The following is a 17,838-nucleotide window of genomic DNA, read 5'->3' on the forward strand; positions in this document are numbered from 1 at the left end:
ATTGGCTCATACCTAATTGGCTTATTTAATTTACTTGTAAGTCCCTACTAAAGTGCACTACATGTGCCGAGGGCCTATAGATTAAATGCTACTAGTGGGCGTGCAGCACTGATTGTGCCACCCACATAAGTAGCCCCTTAACCATGTCTCAGGCCTGCCATTGCAAGGCCTGTGTGGGCAGTTTCACTGCCAATTCGACTTGGCATTTAAAAGTACTTGCCAAGCCTTAAAACTCTCCTTTTTCTTCATATAAGTCATCCCTAAGGTAGGCCCTAGGTAACCCATAGTGTAGGGTGCTATGTAAGTAAAAAATAGGACATGAACATATCTGTTCTGTATGTCCTGGTAGTGTAAAACTCCTAAATTTGTTTTAAACTGCTGTGAGGCCTGCTCCTCTCATAGGCTAACATTAAGGCTGCCCTCATAAACTGTTTGAGTGGTAGATTCTGATCTGAAAGGAGTAACAATGTCATATTTAGTATGGCCAGAATGGTAATACAAAATCCTGCTGACTGGTGAAGTTGGATTTAATATTACTATTTTAGAAATGGCACTTTTAGAAAGTGAGCATTTCTCTGCACTTAAATCCTTCTGTGCCTTACAACCCATGTCTGGCTAGGTTAGTTGACAGCTTTCTTTGTCCATTTCACTCAGACAACCCCAGATATAGGATGCTCAGTCACACCTGCACACATGTGCATACTGAATGGGTCTTCCTGGGCTGGGAGGGTGGAGGGCCTGACACTTACCTATTAAGGGACAGTGGCCTGCCCTCACACAATGGACTGCCAAACCCACTACTACGACCCTGGCAGAGAGGATGGAACTGAAAGGGGACCTTGTGCACTTCTAAGTCACTTTTTGAAGTCTCCCCCGCTTCAAAGGCACATTTGGGTGTATAAATTGGGTCCCTGACCCTATCAACTCAGGCACTTCTTGACAAGATACCTCCTGAGAAAGAAACTCTGAACCAGAACTGACAACCTGCTAAGAGAAGCTGCCTGGCTGCCCAAAGGACTCACCTGACTGCTTTGCTGTAAAGGACTGTTGCCTTGCTGTTGCCCTGCTGCCTTGCTGCCCTCTGGCTCTGCTGAAAAGTGCTCTCCAAGGGCTAGGATTGAGCTTGCCTCCTGTTTCCTGAAGCCTCAGGGCCAAAAAGACTTCATCTCTGCAAATAACTCATTGTGCAGCACAAATCGACACACAGCCTGCCAGAATCGGCGCACAGCCTGCCCTACGGTGAGAAAATCACTGCATTGCCGAACCGGAACAACCCAGCCCTGCTCTGCGAGTGGAGATCGACGCAGCGCCAACGTTGCAACCGGAACTTCGACGCCCAGCCCACAGGATCGAAGCAGCCTGACTTCCTGCGAGAAGAATCGACGCAACACCTGACGCGCGGCAGAAATTTCTCTGCATCGCCCACTGAATAAACACAGCTCCTGTGACTTCGTCTTGCACGCCCAGGATTTCTCTGCATCGTCTCTGGGGAGGCCAAATACCCTGAAACACGAAGAGGATCCAAGCCTGCGTGCCAGAAATCAAGGCAAAGCCCTTGCTGCGTGGAAAAGCATTGACGCATCATCTGTGTGCGCCCAGAGAAAACGACGCACACCTCCCCGTTTTCCACGTATCTCCTCCTTTGCGGTCCTGTGCGGATAATTCAACGCAAACCAGATACTTTGTTCTTGCAAGGCACACTTATTGCTTTTTAAGAACTAAAGACTCTATTTATCATTACAGAAGTGATGTTTCAACTTGTAATTATCAAATCTTGATTGTTGTGGCCTTAATCTACTCAGATAATATTTTTCTAAACCTGTGTGATGTATTTTTGTGGTGTTTGCACTGTTTTATTGCATGATTTATTGCACAAATACTTTACACATTGCCTTTTAAGTTAAGCCTGACTGCTCAGTGCCAAGCTACCAGAGGGTGGGCACAGGATCATTTGGATTGTGTGTGACTTACCCTGACTAGATTGAGAGTCCTTGCTTGGACAGGGGGTAACCTGACTGCCAACCAAAGACCCCTTTTCTAACAGCAGTGGGTCCCTATGTTGGGCTTTAGAGTATCCCTTGTGTAGGTAAGTTCTCTATGGTGCTCACTTTGAGTCTGTATGTCCACAGGATTTCAGGTTGACTCATGTTAAGTGGTTCTACCCATATGCTGTCACCCAGCATTGCTGCGCCCTTTAGGGTCTTGGCTCTGGGGCCTAGTTTCCATCATCATGCAGCATGGTTTATCGCAGCATGTTAGACCTGACAGCCTTAGGGTAGTCACCCCTAACTTTTTGCCTGCCTCCCTCCTCGTTTTGGATACTGTTTTGCTGGTTTTTAGACTCTGCGCACTTTACCACTGCTAACCAGTGATAAAGTGTATATGCTCTCTCTCTGTAAACATGGTAACTTTGGATCATACCTGATTGAACTATTTAATCTACTTATAAGTCCCCAGTCATGTGCACTCCAGGTGCCTAGGGCATATAGATTAAATGCTACTAGTGGACCTGCAGCACGGATTGTGCCACCCACCTAAGTAGCCCCTTTTCCTTGTCTCAGGCCTACCATTGCTAGGCCTGGGTGTGCAGTTTCACTGCCACCTCGACTTGGCATTTAAAAGTACTTGCCAAGCCTAGAACTCCCCTTTTTCTGCATATAAGTCACCCTTAATGTGTGCCCTGGGTATCCCCTAGAGCAGGGTGCTGTGGAGGTAAAAGGCAGGACATGTACCTGTGTAGTTATATGTCCTGGTAGTGTAAAACTCCTAAATTCGTTTTTGCACTACTGGAAGACCTGCTCCCTTCATAGGCTAACATTGGGGCTGCCCTCATACACTGTTGAAGTGGCAGCTGCTGATCTGAAAGGAGCAGGGAGGTCATATTTAGTATGGCCAGAATGGTAGTACAAAATCCTACTGACTGGTGAAGTCGGATTTAATATTACTATTCTAGAAATGCCACTTTTAGAAAGTGAGCATTTCTTTGCACTTAAATCCTTCTGTGCCTTACAATCCACGTCTGGCTAGGTTTAGTTGACAGCTCCTTGTGCATTCACTCAGACACACCCCAAACACAGGGTACTCAGCCTCACTTGCATACATCTGCATTTTGAATGGGTCTTCCTGGGCTGGGAGGGTGGAGGGCCTGCCCTCACACAAAGGACTGCCACACCCCCTACTGGGACCCTGGCAGACAGGATTGAACTGAAAGGGGACCTGGTGCACTTCTTAGCCTCTCTTTGAAGTCTCCCCCACTTCAAAGGCACATTTGGGTATAAAACAGGGCCTCTGCCCTACCTCATCAGACACTTGCTGGAGAAGAAACCGGAACCAGAAACTACATCCTGCCAAGAAGAACTGCCTGGCTGCTCAAAGGACTCACCTGTCTGCTTTCTACAAAGGACTGCTGTCTTGCTGTTGCCCTGCTGCCTTGCTGAACTCTTGTCTGGCTGTGAAAGTGCTCTCCAAGGGCTTGGATAGAGCTTGCCTCCTGTTCCTTGAAGTCTCAGGACCAAAAAGACTTCTTCCTTTCACTTGGACGCTCCGTGCGCCGAAAATTTCGACGCACAGCTTGTTTCGCGGCGAGAAAAACGCCGCACACCGACGCTGATCGACGCGACGCCCTCGGGACGATCGAGACTTCGACGCACAACCTCGCAAGGACAAAGCCGCTCGACTTTCCAGGAGAAATCGACGCGACGCCCACCGTGAGTGCGAAACTTTGACGCACGGCCTCGCAAGGACAACGCCGCCCGACTTCCAAGGAGAAATCGACGCGACGCCTGCCGTGAGACCAAACTTTCGACGCACGGCCTCGCAAGGACAACGCCGCCCGACTTCCAAGGAGGAATCGACGCGACGCCTACCGTGAGATCGAAACTTCGACGCGCAGCCCCGCAGAACGACGCGCAGCCGGAAAACAAGCGGGAGAATCCACGCACAGACCCGGGACATATGGTAATCCCCGCGATCCACAAAAAGAGACTGTCTGCGCGCCGGAAAACGACGCCCGACTTCCCCGCGTGGAAAAGACCGACGCAAGTCTGTGTGTGCTGAGGAGAAATCGACGCACACACCCCTTTTTCCACGCATCTCTTCTCCTGTGGCCCTCTGAGGAGATTTTCCACCAGAAACCAGGTACTTTGTGCTTGAAAGACACTGTATTGCATTCTAAAGACTTAAGACACTCTATATCACTTCCCTGTGATATTTCTACAATTTTCCATTGCAACTTTATTCTTTTTGACCTACAATTATCCTGATAAATATTATATATTTTTCTAAACACTGTGTGGTGTAGTTTTGTGGTGCTATATGGTGGTATTGTATGATTTATTGCACAAATACTTTACACATTGCCTTCTAAGTTAAGCCTGACTGCTCGTGCCAAGCTACCAGAGGGTGGGCACAGGATAATCTTGGATAGTGTGTGACTTACCCTGACTAGAGTGAGGGCTTTTGCTTGGACAGGAGGTAACCTGACTGCCAACCAAAAACCCCATTTCTAACATTGGTGATCAGCGGTGAGGATAGGACTTGTATTTGTGCAGTGACATACAGTAGCTAAGTATCTCACTACCTACCCACAGTTGAAGGTCAACTTGGTTTTGATCTCTTTTTGAAAATCCGTTTTTTCCTGACAATTTTCGAAAACTAAATCCTCACTCAACATGTCTCTGACTGGGTCTCAGACAGGGGACTTTGACCTAGTCCAGTTGGATACATACACGGTCAAACAACTAAGAGGATTCTGCAGGGCATTGAGGGTACCCACCCAAGGGGCCTCCAGAAAGGAGGACTTTCAAGTGGCGCTGAGGGCCTGGGCAGAAGCCCATTTAGAGGATGATGAGGAAGGGGAGCCAGAAAATGGCCCCTCAGAAGGATTTTCACTATCTATGGATGGTGTTACCACTGCAATTGTGCACCCTTCCAGACCAGGGAGCAGTGTCTCCATGCAAAGCCTGACCGCAGAGGAAAGGAGAGAGGAAAGGGAGTTCCAATTGCAAATGGCAAAAATGAAAATTGAGGCGCAACAGGAGGAGAGGAGGGCAGAAAGAGAAGCCAAACAAGCTGAGGCTGAAAGAGCAGCCAAACAGATTGAAGCTGAAAGGACAGCCAAACAGATTCAAGCAGAAGCTGAAAGGGCAGCCAAACAAGCAGAAGCTGAAAGAGCAGCCAAACAAGTGGAAGCTGAAAGAGCTTTGGCTGAAAAGAAACTATTGTTGGCTCATGAACTGAGTCTCAAGGAGCTGGAGATCAAGGCAAGACAGTCTGAATCCAGCAATAATGGTGGCAGCATACAGACAGGACCTGCTGGAGAAAAGAAGGTTCGTATACCCAAAAATGTGGTGCCCAGTTTTGTGGTGGGAGATGACATAGATAAATGGTTAGCTGCTTATGAAGTTGCACTAAGGGCTCATGAGGTTCCTGAAGGGCAATGGGGGGTAGCTATGTGGGGCTATGTGCCGCCATTGGGGAGGGACACACTTCTCACATTGGATCCACCGGATCAAAACACATACCCACTCCAGAAAGCCACTTTACTTGCCAAGTTTGGGCTGACCCCTGAGGGATACCGTCAGAGGTTCAGGGACAGCACCAAACAAACCACACAAACATGGGTAGATTTCTTTGATTTCTCTAGTAAGGCACTGAATGGATGGGTGCGGGGCAACAAAGTAGCAGATTATAAAAGTTTATATGATTTGATCCTGAGAGAGCATATGCTTAATGTTACTTATACAGATTTGCGCCAGCACCTAGTGGATAGTAAGCTGACTGATCCCAGGAAGCTTGCTGAGGAGGCGGACCTCTGGGTTAGCACCAGAGTGTCCAAAAAGGTACCTGGGGGGGACTCCCACAAAGGTGGTCAGGGTTCCCAACAGAAGAAAGAGGGGGGAGATAAACTTACAGATAAGGAACTCTCTAAAGGCCCCCAAAAGAATTCCCAGGGAGGGGGTGGCAACCCTTCCTTTTCCAAATTTGGGAGAAAGCCAGGGACATTTGACAGGTCAGGAAAATCTAGCCCCAAATGCATGGAATGTTACCAATATGGTCACTACAAAGGCGATCCTCAGTGCCCCAAGAGGGCACCGTCCACTACTGGACAGGCACCTGGGTTGACTAGTGTAGCACTCGGGGGGCAGATGGACCCAACTAGCTTTGGGGAACAGGTAGAGATTTCCCTAGTGTCCCTGGGAGAAGGAGAAATGGTGCCCAAGGCCCACATGCCTAGAAATACTTCCAAGTACCGGCAGTGGGTCACCATTGATGGGCAGAGGGTGGAGGCTCTACGTGACACAGGAGCCAGTATGACTACTATCAAGAGTCAGCTGGTGTCAGCAGAGCAGATAATGCCTAATACATTCCACCAGGTCAGAGTAGCTGACAATCGCGAGAGTCACCTACCGGTGGCTCTGGTTCCCTTTGAGTGGGGGGGGGTCTCTGGTACTCTGAAAGTAGCTGTGAGTCCTGCCATGCCTGTAGATTGTCTGTTAGGCAATGACCTTGAGCACACTGCTTGGAAAGAAGTAGAGCTCAGGTCTCACCTGGAGATGTTAGGGTTACCTGAGTGGGTCTGCATGACCACACGGTCCATGGCTGACCGAGAGGGAAGTCAAGGGCATCTGGAGCCTGGAACGATGGCCCAGAGAGCTGCCAGGAGGGGGGACCAGGGGTGCGGGAAACCGGCCCCCGCTGTTCCCACAGTGGCTGACGGGGCTCCTGAGGAGGAGGCTTCCGAGCCAACTGGGGAAGACATCGCCGCCCTAGGTGACTTACCTGAGCTTGCTGGTTGGCAAGTTGAGGGTGGACCCACCAGGGAGGACTTCTGCAAGGCGCAGAAAGAATGTCCCACTCTAGAAGGTTTGAGGAAACAAGCCTCAAACCAGGCAGCCGGCGACGCCTCTGGCAATCACCACCTATATTGGGAGAATGATCTCCTTTACAGTGAGCCTAAGGTTCCGGGCTTTGGGGCAGCACGTGTGCTGGTGGTCCCCCAATGTTACCGAACCTTCCTACTGGGTCTGGCTCACGACATTCCCCTGGCAGGACATTTGGGGCAGGGCAAGACCTTTAACAGGCTTGACACCCACTTTTATTGGCCCAAAATGAGGACACACTCAGACAAGTTCTGCAGATCCTGTCCTACCTGCCAGGCCAGTGGTAAAGCACGAAAAAGGGTTAAAACCCCCCTGATTCCACTTCCTGTCGTTGGCACCCCCTTTGAAAGGGTGGGCATCGACATTGTTGGCCCCTTGGACCCCAAAACTGCCTTAGGCAACAGGTTCATCCTGGTTTTGGTGGACCATGCCACCCGTTACCCAGAGGCAATCCCTCTAAGGACAGTAACTGCACCGGTGGTGGCCAGAACCCTGATGGGGATATTTACCCGTGTGGGGTTCCCCAAGGAAATAGTGTCTGACAGAGGCACTAACTTCATGTCCGCATACATGAAGTCGCTGTGGGATGCGTGTGGTGTAACTTACAAGTTCACCACACCCTATCACCCCCAGACGAACGGTCTTGTGGAGAGATTCAACAAGACCCTGAAAGGCATGATTGGTGGCCTTCCTGAGGCCATGAGGCGTAAGTGGGACGTCCTCTTACCATGCCTTCTCTTTGCTTACAGAGAGGTCCCCCAGAGAGGGGTAGGGTTCAGTCCCTTTGAACTTCTCTATGGGTACCCTGTCAGGGGACCCTTAAGCATTGTCCGGGAGGGATTGGAGAAAGCTCCAAAGGCACCCCCTCAGGATGTGGTCAGCTATATGTTGGCCCTCCGCAACCAGATGACCCGCTTCTGGAAAGAAGCCCAAGATAACCTTGAGGCCAGTCAAGAGGTGATGAAACAATGGTATGACCAGAAGGCCACCCTGGTAGAGTTTCAACCTGGAGACAAAGTGTGGGTAATGGAGCCAGTAGAGCCCAGAGCTCTCCAGGACCGCTGGTCTGGCCCATTTGAAATAAAGGAGCGGAAAGGGGAGGCCACTTACCTAGTGGACCTCAAAACCCCTAGGAATCCCCTAAGGGTGCTCCATGTGAACCGACTAAAAGCTCATTGTGAGAGGTCGGAGATCAACATGCTTCTGGTCACAGATGAAGGAACGGAAGAGGAGAGTGAACCTCTCCCCGACCTCCTCTCTGCCCAAGAAGGTGATGGGTCAGTAAGCGGGGTCATTCTGTCTGGCACCCTGACTCTAAATCAGAAAGGAGACTGTTATGAGCTGTTGGAGCAGTTCTCCCCCCTGTTCTCCCTTACTCCTGGGCTGACCCACCTCTGTGTTCATGATATTGACACCGGTGACAGTCTCCCTGTGAAAAACAAAATTTACAGGTTGTCGGATAAGGTGAAGGCCAGCATCAAGGAGGAGGTCTCCAAGATGTTGACTCTAGGGGTCATTGAGAAATCCAGTAGTCCCTGGGCCAGCCCAGTGGTATTGGTCCCTAAGGCTACTGCCCCAGGTGCGAAGCCAGATCTCCGGTTCTGTGTGGACTACCGGGGTCTCAACTCAGTCACCCGGACTGATGCTCACCCCATCCCCCGAGCTGATGAGCTCGTGGACAGGCTAGGCGCTGCCAAGTTCCTGAGTACGTTTGATCTTACTTCAGGGTACTGGCAGATCGCCCTGACTGAGGGGGCTAAGGAAAGGTCCGCCTTTTCCACCCCTGACGGCCATTACCAGTTCCGAGTGATGCCGTTTGGATTAAAAAATGCCCCCGCTACCTTCCAACGGTTGGTTAACGGGGTCCTGGCTGGCAAGGATGCCTTCTGTGCAGCCTACCTGGATGACATAGCTGTCTACAGTTCCAGCTGGGAGGAACACCTGCTCCACCTCAAGGAGGTGCTTCAGGCCCTGCAACAGGCAGGCCTGACCATCAAGGCTAGTAAGTGCCAGATTGGGCAGGGTTCCGTGGTGTACTTGGGACACCTAGTAGGTGGTGGCAAGGTGCAGCCACTCCAGGCCAAGATCGAAACTATCAAGGCCTGGCAACCACCTCGAACCCAGACTGAGGTGAGAGCCTTTTTAGGCCTCACCGGATACTACCGCAGGTTTGTCAAGGGCTATGGTACCATTGTGTCCCCCTTGACCGAACTCACGTCCAAGAAGCAACCTAGGTTGGTGAATTGGACAGAGGCTTGTCAGAAAGCCTTTGACGCCCTAAAGGAAGCCATGTGCACGGCCCCCGTGCTCAAGGCCCCTGACTTCTCCCAGGAATTTATCGTGCAGACAGACGCTTCAGAGCATGGCATAGGGGCAGTCCTAGCACAGCTAAATGAGGAGGGCCAAGATCAACCGGTAGTCTTTATTAGCAGAAGGCTATTACCACGGGAACAGAGGTGGAGTGCTATTGAAAGAGAAGCTTTTGCTGTGGTCTGGGCCCTGAAGAAGCTGAGGCCCTACCTGTTTGGGACTCACTGCCTAGTTCAGACAGACCACAGACCCCTCAGATGGCTCATGCAGATGAGGGGTGAGAATCCAAAACTTCTGAGGTGGTCCATTTCCCTACAGGGGATGGACTTTACGGTGGAACATCGCCCAGGGGTTGACCACGCCAATGCTGATGGTCTCTCCAGGTACTTCCGCCTTAGCGATGAGAGCTCCCAGGAGGTCGGGTAGCTCTCCCCACTTTCAGCTGGGGGGGACACATGTTAGACCTGACAGCCTTAGGGTAGTCACCCCTAACTTTTTGCCTGCCTCCCTCCTCGTTTTGGATACTGTTTTGCTGGTTTTTAGACTCTGCGCACTTTACCACTGCTAACCAGTGATAAAGTGTATATGCTCTCTCTCTGTAAACATGGTAACTTTGGATCATACCTGATTGAACTATTTAATCTACTTATAAGTCCCCAGTCATGTGCACTCCAGGTGCCTAGGGCATATAGATTAAATGCTACTAGTGGACCTGCAGCACGGATTGTGCCACCCACCTAAGTAGCCCCTTTTCCTTGTCTCAGGCCTACCATTGCTAGGCCTGGGTGTGCAGTTTCACTGCCACCTCGACTTGGCATTTAAAAGTACTTGCCAAGCCTAGAACTCCCCTTTTTCTGCATATAAGTCACCCTTAATGTGTGCCCTGGGTATCCCCTAGAGCAGGGTGCTGTGGAGGTAAAAGGCAGGACATGTACCTGTGTAGTTATATGTCCTGGTAGTGTAAAACTCCTAAATTCGTTTTTGCACTACTGGAAGACCTGCTCCCTTCATAGGCTAACATTGGGGCTGCCCTCATACACTGTTGAAGTGGCAGCTGCTGATCTGAAAGGAGCAGGGAGGTCATATTTAGTATGGCCAGAATGGTAGTACAAAATCCTACTGACTGGTGAAGTCGGATTTAATATTACTATTCTAGAAATGCCACTTTTAGAAAGTGAGCATTTCTTTGCACTTAAATCCTTCTGTGCCTTACAATCCACGTCTGGCTAGGTTTAGTTGACAGCTCCTTGTGCATTCACTCAGACACACCCCAAACACAGGGTACTCAGCCTCACTTGCATACATCTGCATTTTGAATGGGTCTTCCTGGGCTGGGAGGGTGGAGGGCCTGCCCTCACACAAAGGACTGCCACACCCCCTACTGGGACCCTGGCAGACAGGATTGAACTGAAAGGGGACCTGGTGCACTTCTTAGCCTCTCTTTGAAGTCTCCCCCACTTCAAAGGCACATTTGGGTATAAAACAGGGCCTCTGCCCTACCTCATCAGACACTTGCTGGAGAAGAAACCGGAACCAGAAACTACATCCTGCCAAGAAGAACTGCCTGGCTGCTCAAAGGACTCACCTGTCTGCTTTCTACAAAGGACTGCTGTCTTGCTGTTGCCCTGCTGCCTTGCTGAACTCTTGTCTGGCTGTGAAAGTGCTCTCCAAGGGCTTGGATAGAGCTTGCCTCCTGTTCCTTGAAGTCTCAGGACCAAAAAGACTTCTTCCTTTCACTTGGACGCTCCGTGCGCCGAAAATTTCGACGCACAGCTTGTTTCGCGGCGAGAAAAACGCCGCACACCGACGCTGATCGACGCGACGCCCTCGGGACGATCGAGACTTCGACGCACAACCTCGCAAGGACAAAGCCGCTCGACTTTCCAGGAGAAATCGACGCGACGCCCACCGTGAGTGCGAAACTTTGACGCACGGCCTCGCAAGGACAACGCCGCCCGACTTCCAAGGAGAAATCGACGCGACGCCTGCCGTGAGACCAAACTTTCGACGCACGGCCTCGCAAGGACAACGCCGCCCGACTTCCAAGGAGGAATCGACGCGACGCCTACCGTGAGATCGAAACTTCGACGCGCAGCCCCGCAGAACGACGCGCAGCCGGAAAACAAGCGGGAGAATCCACGCACAGACCCGGGACATCTGGTAATCCCCGCGATCCACAAAAAGAGACTGTCTGCGCGCCGGAAAACGACGCCCGACTTCCCCGCGTGGAAAAGACCGACGCAAGTCTGTGTGTGCTGAGGAGAAATCGACGCACACACCCCTTTTTCCACGCATCTCTTCTCCTGTGGCCCTCTGAGGAGATTTTCCACCAGAAACCAGGTACTTTGTGCTTGAAAGACACTGTATTGCATTCTAAAGACTTAAGACACTCTATATCACTTCCCTGTGATATTTCTACAATTTTCCATTGCAACTTTATTCTTTTTGACCTACAATTATCCTGATAAATATTATATATTTTTCTAAACACTGTGTGGTGTAGTTTTGTGGTGCTATATGGTGGTATTGTATGATTTATTGCACAAATACTTTACACATTGCCTTCTAAGTTAAGCCTGACTGCTCGTGCCAAGCTACCAGAGGGTGGGCACAGGATAATCTTGGATAGTGTGTGACTTACCCTGACTAGAGTGAGGGCTTTTGCTTGGACAGGAGGTAACCTGACTGCCAACCAAAAACCCCATTTCTAACACAGCAGAATATGTATCTGCCACAACCCGATATAGTGGCTTACTAGTGCTGCAACCATGGTGGTGTACTGTGGCATGGAAGTGTGAGCTGCTGCAATCAACCTGTGTGTGCGCTTTATATGTGCATGGGTGTTTCTTTACGCCAGGCCCTGTGTCGAAGTGTGTGTGTTATTTTACCTTTTCAGTTCAAACAATGCAAGAACAGTGTTTTGTGTATTGTTGTGTTGTTATTTTCCGTGTATTGTTTTACAGCTTCTCCTCAATTCACTACACTTTAAGTAACTATTTATCACCCTCTTTTCACTGGAGGTGCTCTAAGGTGGTAATTTCCAGTGGTTTTCAATGACCTTTCATACCAGTAATTGAGTTTTGTTTCCCACATGTTATTTTTCTCATTTGGTAAATGTCACATGCAGTAAATAGCACATGCGATAAATATCACTTTATGCTTTTAACTAGTAATCTGGTGGGTAGTAAATTCATTCACTATTTACACTAGCATGCAGTAATTACCACTAGGCTTAACTTATTATTGAGGCCTTAAACTTTTCTAAAGTAGAATCATTTTGTGGAATTCAGGCTTGGGCATGTCCATGCCATTTGGAATATAAGAGCTTTTGTCATCTCTTCCTAAATCTATTGCAAGCCATAGGTTTGCTGTCAGGTGAGTAAAAGTGGATATTTTAATCCACTGTAGGCCTTTTCGCTTTTGTAGACAAAGAACTATTGAATTTTATCATTTGTAAATGAATTCCAATGAATTGCTGCTGTGGGTAAATATTTTAATGTATTTAAAATAAACTCCCAGATGTGTGTTAATTATTAGGAATATTTCTATTTTGTGCTGTTAATGTGATATGGTGAGGTTCAAACTATACCTAAACTACATATAAACTGTATGTAATAACAAAAATATATGAGAGACTCTTTACTGCTTGACAGAAATCTCCATGTTATTGAATTTGGCATGCATCTGTATTCCTTTTCAGTATGGTAAGAGTTTTATCAGAAGCACCTTGTGTTTTCTGTGTGGGCACACCAAGTCTTTCTTTCAAATTAGATGCAATCTGTTCTGCATTAACGTGTTTCTTACACTTAATCTGCTTTCAATTTCTATTTTTGTTTAAATCCTCAGGCAGCAGAGCTATTCCAAATTATTAAAATATTTCAGCCATTAAAATATGCTACTAGTATAGGTGTAATATTGTGATGTCTGAGCTTTAAGGGCATCTGAGGACAGTTTATTCACTGACAGCAAAGAACCAAGACTTCTGAGGATATCCTTGGCATACTTTTATTCCACAATCCTGCAGAACTACTGCCACTCTGGCTCTAGTCATTTCCAAATTGGATTACGGGAATGCGCTTCTGCTCAACTTGGATAAAGAAACGCTGAATAAGCTACAGTTGATGCAAAACACTGCGGCTAGGCTATTATTGAAACTGCCTCGTGGGGCCTCTGCTAAGAGGTGCCTTAGAGATTTACATTGGCTTCCGGTAGCCCAGCGGCTCGCTTTCAAGGCTCTCTGCATCACTCACAAAGCTGTCCATGGGATTGGGCCTAAAGCCCTAACCACTAAGCTGCAATGGTACAGGCCCGATAGGCTGTTGCGATCTGCCTCTGCCTATCGAATTCAAACATCCCGCACTAAGAAGGCGAAGTGGGGAGATAGAGCGTTTACCATTGCGGCTGCTAAAATTTGGAACTCACTACCATTGGATTTAAGGCAAGAACACAATTATCTAAAATTCAGGAGACTGGTCAAGACTTGGCTTTTTCCGCAATAAGTCTTGGAGTCCCCTTGTTAGCTGACTCTGCCTCTCCCAGTTAGCGCTTCGATGCCCTCGGGCCGGAATGCGCTTTATAAATACTCAATACAATACAATACAATACAATACTGTTGCTATAACTTGGCTCAACTAGAGGCTGGGACTGTGCAGGAGGTGACAGGGGTTCAACGTAGCATTGCACAATGCAGATTGGACAGAGAAATCAAAAATGCAAAGCCAAATCAAAAGACCGTTGCATTCCATTAAATACTACATTACTAGAAAGAATGATTGGCTGAGTCAACCAATATGGTCACAGCAAGGATGCAGATTTAATAACTGCTCAAAGGGGGTTTTGAGATATGAATTTACGGAGTGAGCACTGTTGCAGAGGGTGTGGAGATGGGTGCTAGTTGGGTATCAAAAGGCAATGATCCTATTAAAGAAAGATCTTCTTAGAACATTCTGTTTGATGCATTAGAATTATGTTCAGTGAGAGCCTTGGGCAAATATTGTCCAAACCATGTTCAGTGTCCTTGGCTTGACTCAACTTGTGCTTCCAATATCTTCGTTTTTGCTAAGAAAGTGACCAGAAGCACCAGTTCAGAACCTTAACATTCTTCCAAGTGTGAGCTGAGGTTCCTGAGGTTTGAGGTATCTGGTGATACCACTTCCTGAGAAAGGATTGGCAGTGACCCCCAATCTGCTGCTATATTTGGGCTTGTATATGGAAAGGACTCTTCTCATGTTGAGGTCTCAATTCTGCAATTAAAATTTCCCCTCATAGGGAGGAACCAGTGAATTTTCTAGTGGGGATGAGAGATTAGAGCATTACAAACATTAATTTTCATGAGTTTATTATATCTAGATTCTCTCAAACAATCACTCAGTCTATCTATATTCAGCCACTGTATGTCAGTCTATACTGCCAAATGCCAAAAGGCATGATTTAGAGTTCGAGATATGTCGGGCATCTGCAAGAAATAGTAGACACCTCTCCACCAAAGTTGTGGTCTCCCACTCTATTGAGAATATTGAAGAGGGTTGCCAGATTTATGATGTTGGAATTTCTGCTGGCCTGACTGATGGCAACTTTTGACTGATGATCTGTCTCCCAAAGGCCCGTTGGTCACTGTACCCCAGAAACTCTGCCCCTTTGGGCATTCGTTCTGGTGTTCATTTTCCCTTTTCATGACGACCAAAGAAGAAAACAAGAGAAATGACCCTCCTCATTTGTTAGTTTGTTTTTGAAAGAAAGTGGGTGCACTAAACATGGCAACCGCTTGCCAAAGCTTCAGTACATTCACTAAAGCTGCCACCGCTGCTCTGCTGAAGGTATAGAGATCTCTATCTGCCTGGTGAGAAACTCTAAGGGCCATATTAATGGAAAAGTGCAGCAAGCCACCTTGCTGTGCTGTGTCACTGGGAAAGGGCAGGAATGCGCCATATTTAAGGCATAAGCACATTTCCGTACTTCCCCCTGGCTCTGGCACACAATGGGCTGCATAACACTGATGCAGACACCCTTGCCCCAGAGTACAAGTGTGCCTGCGGTGCATGCAGGATAGTTTTTTGTGCAGGAAGATGCCCCATCCTACACAAAAACAGTCCTTAGAGGCATATTCCTCTAACTATGTGTGCGTCAAAACGAGCCACACAGATAGAAAGAGGAAGCAACGAGGAGAAATAAAGATATTTCTCTTTATTACGCCTCTCCTGGGGGCGTATATCTTTTTGGTGCATCCCCAGGTTTACCAGGTTTGGTAAATATGGGAATGCCTCCCTTGTTAAGAGTACTGCAATGCAGTCATTTGCGTTGCGTTGCATTACTCCAGTATTTTGAAGCCATTCAAAGCCACGCAAAATGGCTTTGAGTGGCTTTGAGCGGCTTGAAAAATGTGACTTAGAGGCTTGCGTTAAGTGGTGCAAGCATGGCGTACAGCTCTCATAAATATGCCCCTAGTATAGAGCACAGATCTCTACAAGGGGAGTGTGGGCCATACCCCCGCTGGCTTACTGACAAAGTCAAAATTATTCACAATGTTTTGAACGAGAGTTCTCAAGTAAATAACACCTGGATAAAACAGTGCTCTCAAGTGACTAGTGGTCACTACCTGCCACTAGAAATCGCAGACCTTGTATGGTCTTAAAGAGAAGATGCAGTTTTGTTTCTCTCACAACATCTGAGAAGCTGACACTCAGGCTATTCCTCTTTCTTCTCCATACGTTGTGTCTCTGATGGTGGAGTCTTGAGTTGAACTATACCAATTAAACCCTTTCTGGGATAAATCTTGATAAAAGCTCTTAAGAACTTCACTTATTGCTAAATAAAATCAGATTGCCAAAATGATAAGTTTGCTGCCTCCAAAACATGCAGATTTATGGGACAATCAGAACCTGTGAGTAAAGGTTTTCAAAACATAAATAATTTTTTCAGAAAACATCAAAAGCATTGCTCACAAGTGCCTTCATCAACAGGTCCCAACTAAAACACCTGGCCTTTAAAATATGGCAAGTGTGTAGTTGTGATCTCCGCAGTGTGACCCAGTTCAATTCACTGGGCTACAAACAGCCTCGAAGTGTGGTGGTTCCCTATTTTGAAACTCTTTGTGCATAGATATCAGGCTTCAGGGAACGGTTGAAGGCTCTCCTAGTTTGGATCAGCACCAAAAGACCCCATGATGTGGTCGGTGTTACACTAATAATGTCACTAAATCAACCACATGAATTTATAAAATTGATCAATTAATTTCCGCCACTGGTGTGTCCCATCTCCCATTTCCCAAAAGTGCATTGTGGCCCATATTTATACTTCTTTTTGACGCAAACCAGTGCCGGCGCTGGTTTGCGTCAAAAATTTACCACCGGCTAACGCCATTCCTACACGCCATGCGGGCGCCTTATTTAAGGAATGACATTAGCCGGCGCTGTGGACTGGTCAGAGTAAAAAAAAATGACTCAAACCCAGCAGCGCCGTCGTAGGGGAAAATGGGGGCTGTGCGTCAAAAAATGCTGCAAGCCAGGTTTGAGGCAAAAATTATGCCTCAAACCGGACTTGCGCCGTTTTTTGTTGCACAACCCCCATTGAAATTACTCCTGTCTTAGCAAAGACAGGAGTCATGTCCCCTTCCCAATGGCCATGCCCAGGGGACTTCTGTCCCCTGGGCATGGCCATTGGGCAAGGGGGCATGTAGGGGGGCTCAAATTAGGCCCCCTCTATGCCACAAAAAATACTTACCTCAACTTACCTGTACTTACCTGGGATGGGTCCCCCCATCCATGGGTGTCCTCCATGGGTGGGCGAGGGTGGCAGGAGGTGTCCCTGGGGGCAGGGAAGGGCACCTCTGGACTCCTTCCATGGTCAGAGACCATGGACATGAGCCCACAAGTCCCTTAACTCCTGTCCTGACCCAGGCGTTAAAAAAGGCGCACTTCAGGCTGTGCGCTATTTTTTAAGGCCCGCCCCCTCCTGTGCGTCAGAATGACACAGGAGTATAAATAAGGCGAACAGGCCTTAAAGTCATTTTTTGGGTGGGAACACCTACCTTGCATGTCATTAACGCAAGGCAGTTTCCCGCATCGAAAAAATGACGCACACAGAGGAATTTTGACGTCCGTGGGCTCGGGCGTCAAAGTTTAAATATGGTGCACGGTCTGCGCCGAATGTGCGTCAAAATGTTTGACGCACATTCGGCGCAAACAGAGTATAAATATGCCCCTGTGTTTTTTTTCACATTGTGATTTCTTACTTTTGAGAATGCTGGAATCTCAGCTATTATCCCTCTGCACTTTCGGAAAGGTCCTGTCTGTCGTACCAAAATGGGGAAGGCATGACTTGCTAAGAGACAAAATATAAACTGCCTTTGAAGGCTGTATTGTGGTTTGCATAAGGGCTTTATTATCGTTTGTGATTGGGCTTTGCTTTATTACACTGTTCCTCTTGGAATCATCAGTGAGAGAGCGTGGAGGTGTCAAATGGAACATAGACACCATTTTATTTCACCTAATTTCTTTTGTTTAGTGATGAGAAAGTTTGAAGCTGTTCCTGAATCCAAAATGATCGTCAGTGAAGAAGTTGACCGGATTTTTCAATCGGACACCTCCGTTGGAGGCAATATTAACTTTGTGACATGCTTCTCAGGTAAGTGGATATGAGGCGGAGCAGA

At 48.0% G+C, this 17,838-nt stretch overlaps 1 protein-coding gene across 1 annotated transcript in view; it reads left to right on the forward strand.

Annotated features, from left to right (window-relative positions):
* Positions 1 to 17,838, forward strand: part of TG (thyroglobulin) — a 673,226-nt gene that overhangs the window by 188,635 nt on the left and 466,753 nt on the right. Inside the window, exon 23 of the mRNA XM_069220782.1 lies at positions 17,694 to 17,813. Within this exon, the coding sequence (XP_069076883.1) occupies positions 17,694 to 17,813 (120 nt within the window). The remainder of the gene's footprint in view (positions 1 to 17,693; positions 17,814 to 17,838) is intronic.

This window comes from Pleurodeles waltl, chromosome 2_2 (genome assembly GCF_031143425.1).
Source record: "Pleurodeles waltl isolate 20211129_DDA chromosome 2_2, aPleWal1.hap1.20221129, whole genome shotgun sequence".
In the NCBI taxonomy this organism is placed as follows: Eukaryota; Metazoa; Chordata; class Amphibia; order Caudata; family Salamandridae; genus Pleurodeles; species Pleurodeles waltl.